This window comes from Primulina tabacum, chromosome 7, assembly GCF_025594145.1.
Source record: "Primulina tabacum isolate GXHZ01 chromosome 7, ASM2559414v2, whole genome shotgun sequence".
NCBI classification, from domain to species: Eukaryota; Viridiplantae; Streptophyta; class Magnoliopsida; order Lamiales; family Gesneriaceae; genus Primulina; species Primulina tabacum.
The window spans coordinates 31,474,452-31,485,235 of NC_134556.1; the positions used below are offsets into that span (position 1 = coordinate 31,474,452).

Consider the following 10,784-nt stretch of genomic DNA (forward strand, 5'->3'; position numbering starts at 1 on the left):
CAGATTTCATGAAAAAAATTCCAACATTTATTAAATTGCTTGTCTTTCTTCACTTTCGGCGATATCGAGTCCTCAGCAACGTCAGCCACTTCCTTCACTTTGGAATATTTTTTTCACCTCATCATCAGTGATGGCGTCTATATTACCAAGCATGTCGTCGGAGATCGATGTTTTCTCTTGTACAAGCTGAAGCCGTTTGAGCGAGGGAAAACAACTTCCTTCACAATATACTTTATTATTGATTATTTAGATATCTATATCTTTTACTATTTATTAAAGTCAAGCATCTAATACTAACCGAACGGTGTCTTGGTCTGTTTTATAAACTACCTATTTTACCCTTCACACACACCACGTTCATAGGGTTCCTTCCACCAAATCAGACTTTCTTCTTCACTCCCAAACCAAGAGCCGCACAAAATCAAAACGTGATTTCCCGTTTCTCCTCTTCTTCAATTCTTTTTCTCACTAAAAAAATCTGATCGAATTTTTTAGAACCTTCGAAGTCAATTATATGATCGTCAATGGCGGATCCACGAAGAGTGAATGATCGGTGATGGTAGACCGCCGCAACATACGGTTTGTTTGGATCTGAACTTGGATGATGTTCAAAGGAAACGGTTGTTATTGTGGATTATGGGCACGAGGAAGAGGGCAATGTCTGCTGAAGCTGAGGTATACATTTGTAAACGTACTGAAAGGTATTGAATTCTACTTTTTCTCCAATTTGGATTGAATGATCGGTGATTGTAGGATGGAGAAATAGTGGCGACTGGTCTGTTTTTCAGATTATACTAAAATTCCTGAAATGACACACACAATTGTCGTGTGAAGAACAACAAAAACACCAGCCCGTTGAATACATCGAAAATCCGATCAGTTTCTGGAAAATTTGGAACATGTATCTTATTTGGTTTGCCTTCATTTTTTAGCCAATATTGTTTTGAATTTGAGAATTTAGAGGATTCTTTATTGTTGATGTGTTGAAAGTAAAGTTTTTGCACCTTTTGTTCGGTTGAACTTTGAGATATCTGGTAAGAATGAGAACATGAATGCTCCAGTAACCGGTGAAGTTATAGAAAACTTTCGCCTCATTTGAATCTACCACGCTGCCTCCTAGAGAATTTAAGCAGAGATTTGGCACCATGGACAATCTTTTCCGAGCACGCCTTTTTGTCCCTGAAAACAACGGACGAAGAGGCCAAAGCAGTAGCCATTTCAGCGGCAAGATCCGAGCACCTATGGCATTCGGTTAACTGGTTAATCATAATCAATGTCTTTTGGGCGAGTCCCAACAGTAGTGATCATTCGGGAACGTTCGTCCCATGGGATCGCCTATATATACTTAATACTTCAAATCTTTTAGAATATCAAGGCCAATAAGTACTTTGTGCATTACCTGAGTCACAATTCTATCTATGGTATCAGCAGTGTTGTCAAAAGTCTTGAGGAAGTAATCAGTCCCCCACTTCATAACTCCTTCGATATGATCAAGTTCTTTATTGGATCTGTTTGAAGGAACACCTCAACTTAAAGGTGTCTCTTTTGCTGCGATTCCAATATAATTGTTAAGACTTTTACTTCCAGCTTGCTTATGTGCTCCACTTTTGGTCTGAGTGTGTTCTGGACATTGTTGTGAGAGGCATGAATTGACACACTCGGACAAATTATTATTGGAAAATGCAATTCAGGAAATTCGAATTTTTTGGTTACATCCTCTAATTTATCTACTACTCCACATGGTATGCCTATTATAATTTATGTAATAAAAACACCGTTTTCAGCTGACACCCAAACCAACATTCATGTTTTCTCATTAAGCTCCCATTTCCAAACATTTATCAGTTAATTTGTTCATCGAAAAAATTTAAAAAGTATCTATTCAAACACAAAAGTAGAGAAACCATGTGTATCATTTTCTTTTTGACTTTTTAAACATATTCAGAGCTGTTTATTTGGGTAAAAATATTTAAGAAAGGGAATGCACGAACAGAGATCAAAAAGAAAGATTATCACATTTTCACATCTCTAATTCATTAAATGTTAGTTTCGATTTCTCCCCTATGAATGTTAGTTTCAATTTTCCCCGTGGGAATGATTTCTAATTACTTTATTCTAATCAAGGTTTTATTTTTTGTACAATTATTTACTCTGTCATATTTTTTCATATTCATTATTCAGTGTTCTTATATTTTTTTATAAGCACCGTCAATTTATTCTCATCCAATTAGCTGCATTTCATCTACGTATGGTTGCTTCTGAATTCAACAAAACAATAAGAGTTTTTCTCAAAAACCCATTTTAAGTAATTATATTTCCACCAACTTACCCTTTTCTCCCTTCCCTCAATATGCCAGATCTCGAAAATTGTGGTTAATGGGTTCTCATGGCTTTCTTTCTTACAAGCTACAAATATTTAATGTAAAGTTGGGTTCTTTATAAAGATGATGTTCTTGGTGGTGTTTTTTTTGTAGTTTAGCTGATTTTCAAATATTATACGTTATTTTTTTAGGAGAATCTTATGTATGGTTGCTTCTGAATTCAAAAGAACAATAAGAGTTTTTTTCAAAGACCCATGTTAAGTAATTGTATTTCCACCAACTTGCCTTTTTCTCCCTTCCCTCAATATGCCAGATCTCGAAAATTGTTTTTTCTTTCTTTTGTTACATTTTTAGCTTAAATTGATGAAAGTCCTAATTATTTTGTCTTTCAAGATATTGTATGTGAATGATTTATTGTAATTTTTTTCAAAAAAAACATTATGTACAAATAGTAAAAGATAATCGTAAAATACATGCTACATGTTTCAACGTTAGAATTTGGGGGGTGCTGATAAATTCCATTATCTCTGTTCAACCACATTCGGCTATATGTGGCACCATGTATTATGTCCATGTATTTCCATGCCCATGATTCTCTATTTCTCATCTTCTATCTTATCACGTCTCCCGCATAACCATTTTTGGCATGGGTACTAAACTTTCTATATTTGTTGAATCAACTTTAAATAGTACTTGGGTAGTGCCTAATGGATTAACATATTATTTATGATTTTTTGTTTGTTGGTTTAAGTTGAATTTTTTGTTAAATATGAATTGCCTTTGTGTTTTTTTATCAAAAGCTGAAGGATACTGGTTGTGAACAAAGTATTTGAAGAAATGGCGTACTCAATTCAAGAAACATGATTTTCAAAGACATACTCAATTCAAGAAACATGATTGTGAGTAAGTCAAGTATATTTTTTCTATCTTTTTTAAAAAAACATTATTAGTTACAATAATCATTAAGTACATGCTACATGTTTCAACGTTAGAATTTGGGGGATGTTAATAAATTTCATTATCTCTGTTCAACCACGTTCAGCTATATGTGAAATCATGTATTATGCCCATGTTTTTATCTCTGCCCATGACTATCTATTTCTCATCATCTATCTTATCACTCCTCCCGAATAACCATTTTCGGCATTACTACTATACTTTCTATGATTTTTTGATTGTTGGTTTAAGTTGAATTTTTTTGCTTATTATGAATTGCCTTTGTGTTTTTTTCTCAAAAGTTGAAAGATATTGGTTGCAGACAAAGTATTTGTATAAATGACGTACTCAATTCAACGGATCAGATCTATTCGCCCCCATCTTCATCTGGTTTGTTTTTAACAATGAATTAGTTTATGGTCTATGATTTATTATGTTACTTTATATTAGTGATCATATCAAATTCGTTTGTTCGTTTTGATCTTGCAGGTGAGATAATATATTTTTTACGAGCTTCAAGATCTTATGAAGTAATCTCTCACATATTCTTAACAGTTTTACTAAATCATTATATTTGAGCTTCTTAAACATTGTTTTATTATAATTTTTACAGACAAATTTACATTTTGGTTGGTAGATTTTAAACTCAAATTTGAAAGATCTAGCAGAGTTCTGATGTCAAAATATGAACTTTTAATGATATTCTCATATTTTTAAGACAATTTTTTGACTATTTGTCTATTTATTTTATGTTAAGTTCGCATTAGATGATATTAAGGCTTCAAAAAATATGATTTTTTTTTATGATCAACACTTATATCATGTGAGGTAACAAATTGATTTTGGCATATTTATTTAAGCTTTAGAATCCCTTGCTTTTTATGGATCAAGTACAAATTTTTTGACAGTCATGGTGTTGTAAACTCATGAAGGTTTAATATATCTGTCTTATATATTCATAACACACGCAACGCGTGTGAAGACCGTGCAATATGGGAGGCACCAGTCTTGGGGGAAATCCTTGCAACCCAAAAATCACTCTCCAATTGCACTTAAAGAAGCCAACAATCACTCCATTGCAGCGTGAGTCTCGGACGTGAACTTACACCGAGAAAAGGCCACGTTCAACTTGGAAGAGGAAAGTGTAACCACCCTTTGACTAAGCAATCAGCAAAAATCTTGGAGTAATAGGAGCTTACCTTGGAGCTGATCATTCAAGCCTATATATATATATATATAGGTGAACCGAAGTGATACATTCTGAAAGCTCCATCCCCGTACCTACAGATTTCGAAAATATAGCTGCTGGGAAAACAGCTTTCTCGATTCAATTTCCTGGCCAAATTCGAAGTCTTGTAGTAGTGTTTCGATGTCCAATTGCTGTCATTGTTAATACCCCGGCCGTAACCGAGTTCCTGCTCATTCTTTCGAGCCCAGTTGCTGCCCGAAGTTGGTCCAAGAATAGCCGAAGAGCTTGATCAAGCAAGCTATCCAAAAACCCGAGAATTCCGCAACGGTTCGAAACAGATTTGCTGCCTTTTTTTTTTCCAGACCACGATCCTGTCCATTTTCGAAGGTGACAGCAGCCGAATTCAGCCAAGATCGAAGCATTACAGCAGCCTAATTCGAAGCTTTGCCGCAACCTTGTTCGAAATCTTTTCGGTCCAGTTACTAGGTAAATTTCTGTCCATTTTCTAAGCTATTCAGTAGCCTCTTTCGGTCTAGAAATTCCAGCAACATTTCAAGTAAACGGTTGTCTCATGCTATCACAGTTCGAACCAAAAATTTAGATCCTAAGTTCCAGCAGCCGTAGAGCCAATTCCAGTAGCTGTTGGAGGTGTATTGGTCCAAGTCGCAATTAGATTTACCAAGTTTTGTACAAGTTCGAGCGGAGTTCTTTTAGCACACCTTCTAACATTTCAGTCCCAACGATAACAGTAAGTGGGTTTTCTCCTTTGTTTTGTTTTTTTGATATTATTAAATAAAAATTGCACACTTATATTTATTTAAGTGGCCCTTGATATTTATACCCTTTTAATAAATATGGTTCACTTATTTGATTATTTTAAAGTAGACTTTTGAATATATTAATTATTATATAAGGATTTGGCTCACCTATTTTTTTTTAAGTGAGCATAATATATTTTGAAATAAATTAAATATGACTTTAAAAAATTCAATCGGCATAATTTATTCGTTTTCATTTGGTATAAAATCCCCCTAAATTATTCGTTGTTCGATATCAGCTATAATATTTGAAAGCATGTTGAATTATCTGAAATGCACTGTAATGATTTGATTTAGAAATGGTAAAGAAAATTCCGAACTTTGATATGTTCTGTTTAGGCCCTGATGCGGTGGGTTATAATAACCGTTCCTTTGGTCTCGCCCCTTAGAGGAGTAACATATAGGGGACTGATCAGTAAAACCATAGAAAATGAGATGATTTTCAGTGCTATATTCTTATTTTGTTTATTCGTATGTATATCCTCGATATTTGTTATGCACGATCGGCCCTCATTTACTGAATATTTCCCAAAATGCTCACCCCTTACATTCCCACTCAGATAAGAACGAGGAACAAATCGAGGATGAAGAGCAAGACTACTTTTGGGGATGGTGATGGAGCAAACCCAATTCGAGATCAGTCGAATTTATTCTGCCTTTTAATTTTATTATCATGTATTTCGCTTTGTAAAGACGATTACTTTTTATGAAAAAAACTGGTTATTGCAATTTACTACGAGGCTTGTTGTTTTGCAATTATGTGATTGTGAGACAACGCCGGTGTCGACTAACCCTGTTTCTGAAATGTTTCATTTTAAATATCAGATTATATGAAATACTGAAAATGTGTAACATGTCACCACTAAGATTTTCCAATAATTGTTTATAATAACTTGATCATATAAAAACCTAACCAGGACTATTAAGCCAACTCAACATACTGTAGGCTTGTGGTAGAGCAATCAAATGTGGCCTGTCAAGAGTAGCTGGGAGGGAAAAAATGACTAGTTACCTAATATGCACCCCGGGAATAAAATGAGAGACCAAAAGTTTAAAACAAAGAACATGACAACGTAGGTTGATGAGATAGTATTTATTTTGTAAATAGAAATATCAAAGGTGGTGGTTCCTTTGAAGCCAAAGGCATGAGCCTGCAAAGTATGCTAGACCAGACTAGTAAATATTAAAATGACTACTATTAGATGACAGACGACAAACTTGCTCCATGTAAGTGCCATTCACTTGCAAGACGAGAGACATTATGTTTCTGCTTTTTAGAAAAGAGAAATCATGCTCGCATCTCAACGGATTGAATTGCCAAGGTAAGTGAATAACTACATATCCTGATAACACCATTTTGCTTACACCTGGAATTTTGTGGACATTCATAGCATTAGAGCAATAGCAGATTTTGTCACAAATATTCATGCTATGCCTCATTCCCAAGTACAACTTGTTCTTTGAGATTCTATTATATAAAAGCCCAAAAGCACCACAATCTAAAGCACAACAAAACCAGGACATAATTTTTTATTTTTTTAAAAGAAACTAGAGTAATTAACATCGATAAAGTTCTAATGTAAAGTAAAAATGGCTCACAGCCTTGCGAAGTTTCTTGATCAAAGCCATCGGTTTCCTCTTCAAACCCCTCTGAAACCTACAATAAAGTTACATATATAAGAAAGGGTATGTACCCCAAAATCAAAACGGTCCAGAATTTCACATGATAGGATAGTACTTGCAGTAGAAAACGGGTATCTCATTCATGAAACCATGAGTGTCATGCCCCGGATCATTGTTGCAAGCTAAACCTACTTCAAATTCCAATTCTAACATTATGTATAGTTCATGAACCAGACACGAAAATGGCACGAGCCGAGGTGTCTGAGTAGTTTTATGCAAAGCTTATAGACTTGCCAACCAGACATATATTATAACCTCAAGGTCAAAATAGCCAGCCGCTTGAACGTGAGCTCGAGCAAGATTCATGATTCTGAATTGGGTAGGCTGGAGTTCATTCTTTTAGTAAATCCAAAACTCGAGAAGTATACATTCGATTGCTACTGCGCGTTAATCAACTACCAAACAAAATCCCAACCGAACTAGATTGCAGAAACATAGCACATACACACACCACAAAGTAACACAAGTCACATCGAAAATACGTACCTTCTACGAGCACGAGCACTGTAAAGCTTCTCGAGTTCATCAGTGGACATGTCAAGAAGAGCAACGAGGTCGACTCCCCTAAAGCTGAACTTCTTGAACGTTCTCTTCTTCGGCTGCCCCGCCGCCACCTCCGTTTCAACATCCGCCTGCAGAAACACAAATATAATCATAAAACGCACAACCGAAGGATTCTGCGCGTATTAACGATAGAGGTTGAAATGTACCATGGTTGCTCGGGGAAATTCTTCGCTGAGGCTCTCCGAAGTTTGAAGCAACGCCGCTAGGGTTTCGATGGAAATTTGATAACAGTGATTTTAAATAGTGGACCGATGAGCAAACGGCAAATGATGGTAATGGGCTAACATCAAATATGATAGTTTAGGCTGCCTATGAGTATAAATCAGCCCAAACATTATTTATTTTTATTTTTAAACTTTTTTTTTTGGTTCTAATATATATAAAAAAATTAAATAAAATAAGAACAATAGATATTTTAAAATTTATAGTTTGTGTTGTGAAAAAGTAAAAATTTATGGTAAAAAGTAAAAATCTCAAACTCTCAAAATTTACCAAACTACACACTTTATAATATTTTTCTCTCTACTCAATTGTGATTTTCTTCACAAATGAGAGATCTATTTATAGGAAATCTTTACAAATAATCCAAAAATAAAATACATCATTACCTACATCATCACACACTAATTTTCAATATTTACAACTCTTATTTTCAACATTCAAATATTCAACATTCAAATATTCAATACACACATTTTAAATATTATTTTCCAATACTCCCCCTTGTGATGATGATCATGATACGATGATGTCTTCATTACGTGTTTTTGTACTTCCTCGTTAAAAACCTTACTTGGAAAAACCCATTGGGATAAAAACCATAGTAAGGGAAAAAGAGTGCAGTCACGTAAACTCTCCCTGATGTTGACATGAACAATTCTTCACAAATTTCGTAGATTGCGCATCCCAATATTATATATGTGCTTTCTGAATATTGACGTAGGAAGTGCCTTTGTGAAGAGATCTGATGAGTTTTCACTTGATTGAATGTGACGTACATCAATACATCTATTCTTCTCAAGCTCCTTGGTGAATGCGAAGAACTTAGGAGGAATATGTTTAGTTCTGTCGCTTTTTATGTATCCTTCTTTCATTTGAGCAACACATGCAGCATTATCTTCATATAGTATCACAGGCTTCTCATCAGATGATAATCCGCATGAAATTTGGATATGTTGGGTCATTGATTTTAACCACACACATTCACGACTTGCTTCATGTAGTGCAATAATCTCAGCATGATTTGATGAAGTTGTTACGAATGTTTGTTTCTGAGAACGCCAAGATATTGCAGTGCCTCCACGAGTAAATACATATCCAGTTTGGGAACGTGCCTTGTGTGGATCAGATAAGTATCCAGCATCAGCATAACCAATTATACTTGGATTAGCATCTTTTGAATACAAAAGTCCCAAGTCTGTCGTTCCTCGTAGATAACGGAATATATGTTTAATTCCGTTCCAGTGTCTCTTTGTTGGATATGTGCTAAATCTTGCCAACAGATTCACGGCAAAAGATATATCAGGCCTTGTACAATTTGTAAGGTACATAAGGGCACCGATGGTACTTAGATATGGTACTTCTAGACCAAGAATATCTTCATCATCTTCACATGGACGGAATGGATCATTTTCTATGTTTAATGATCTAACAACCATTGGAGTACTTAAAGGATTTGCTTTATCCATATTAAAACGTTTAAGGATCTTTTCTGTATAATTTGTCTGGTGAACAAACATTCCACATTCTTTTTGTTCAATTTGTAAACCCAGACAATACTTGGTTTTTCCAAGATCCTTCATTTCAAATTCTTCCTTCAAGTATGACACAACTTCTTGAATTTCTTTATTCGTTCCAATGATGTTTAAATCATCAACATATACAGCAATAATTACGCATCCGTATGTTGTTTTCTTAATGAAAACACAAGGGCATATTGAATTATTTACATATCCCTTTTTCATCAAGTGATCACTTAGTCGATTATACCACATTCGACCTGATTGTTTTAACCCATATAATTATCTTTGTAATTTCACAGAATAACATTCCCTGGGTTTTGAACTTTGTGCTTCAGGCATCTTAAATCCTTCAGGGATTTTCATATATATATTACTATCAAGTGATCCATATAAGTAAGCTGTAACAACATCCATAAGACACATTTCTAAATTTTCAGATACCGCCAAGCTAATCAAATACCGAAACGTAATTGCATCCATCACAGGAGAATACGTTTCTTCATAATCAATTCCAGGCCTTTGAGAAAAACCTTGTGCAACAAGTCGAGCTTTATATCTTACTATTTCATTTTTCTCATTTCGCTTTCGAATAAAAACCCATTTGTATCCAACAGGTTTTACACCTTCAGGTGTAAGGACTATAGGTCCAAAAACATTACGTTTATTTAGCGAATTTAATTCAACCTGGATGGCATCTTTCCATTTTATCCAATCCTGCCGATTTTTACATTCACCAAAAGATTTTGGTTCATGATCTTCGTTATCATTTATGATGTCGATTGCCACATTATAAGAAAATATATCATCAATTTCATCTATATCTTTTCGGTTCCATATTTTTCCAGTATTAATATAATTCATAGAGATTTCATGATTCTCGTCAGTTTGTGGTTCTGACAGAACATTTTCATCATCATGTGTTTCTTCAGGAACACCATTCTCTATTTTGTGATCATCATGTGTTTCTTCAGAAACGTCATTCTTTATTTTGTGATCATCGTGTTTCTCTATGAATTTTCTTTTTCGAGGATTTTTATCCTTGGAACCGACTGGCCTTCCACGCTTCAGGCGTTTAATGACATCATGAGTATCTTCCATTTGTTTCTTTGGAATTTCAATTCGAGCAGGGGCATTTGCAGCATGTATATATGATTTAGTTACCCTTTTTGTGTCTACAAATGCATCTGGTATTTGATTTGCTATTCTTTGCAAGTGTACAATTTGTTGTACATCTTTTTCACATTGTTTTGTTCTTGGATCCAGATGTAACAATGATGATACATACCATGTAATTTCCTTTTCGGTATGTTTCTGTTCTCCCCCTAAGATTGGGAAGATTTCCTCATTAAAATGACAATCAGCAAAACGTGCTGTGAACACGTCGCCTGTCTGAGGTTCAAGATATCGAATGATTGATGGAATATCATAACCGATATAAATTCCAACCTTTCTTTGAGGTCCCATTTTCTTTCGTTGCGGTGGTGCAATAGGCACATACACCATACATCCAAAAATTCTCAGATGAGAAATG

At 34.8% G+C, this 10,784-nt stretch overlaps 1 protein-coding gene and 1 long non-coding RNA gene across 7 annotated transcripts; one reads left to right on the forward strand and one right to left on the reverse strand.

The window, feature by feature from the left end:
* LOC142551265 (uncharacterized) lies at positions 1-5,950 on the forward strand. 6 transcript variants are annotated; one of them, XR_012821555.1, is made up of 6 exons: positions 1-701; positions 3,122-3,224; positions 3,560-3,647; positions 4,190-4,932; positions 5,030-5,194; positions 5,825-5,950. It is a non-coding gene; the product is annotated as an uncharacterized LOC142551265 (long non-coding RNA). The 6 variants fall into 6 exon arrangements; XR_012821556.1 differs by having other exon boundaries at positions 3,122-3,220; XR_012821552.1 differs by having other exon boundaries at positions 2-701; positions 3,580-3,647.
* Positions 5,951-6,764: 814 nt separating this feature from the next.
* LOC142550866 (small ribosomal subunit protein uS19) lies at positions 6,765-7,796 on the reverse strand. The gene is made up of 3 exons (XM_075659909.1): positions 7,658-7,796; positions 7,434-7,579; positions 6,765-6,921 (listed from the first exon to the last, which is right to left on the reverse strand). The coding sequence occupies exons 1-3, from the start codon at positions 7,658-7,660 to the stop codon at positions 6,822-6,824; spliced, it is 249 nt and encodes an 82-aa protein (XP_075516024.1). The 5' UTR covers positions 7,661-7,796; the 3' UTR covers positions 6,765-6,821.
* Between the last annotated feature and the right edge of the window lie 2,988 nt (positions 7,797-10,784).

Excerpts from the sequence above, each read along its gene's own strand:
- LOC142550866 (XM_075659909.1), bottom strand. Across the intron at positions 6,922-7,433 it reads AGTGCTCGTGCTCGTAGAAG|GTTTCAGAGGGGTTTGAAGA; the intron begins GTACGTATTTTC and ends ACTTTATTGTAG.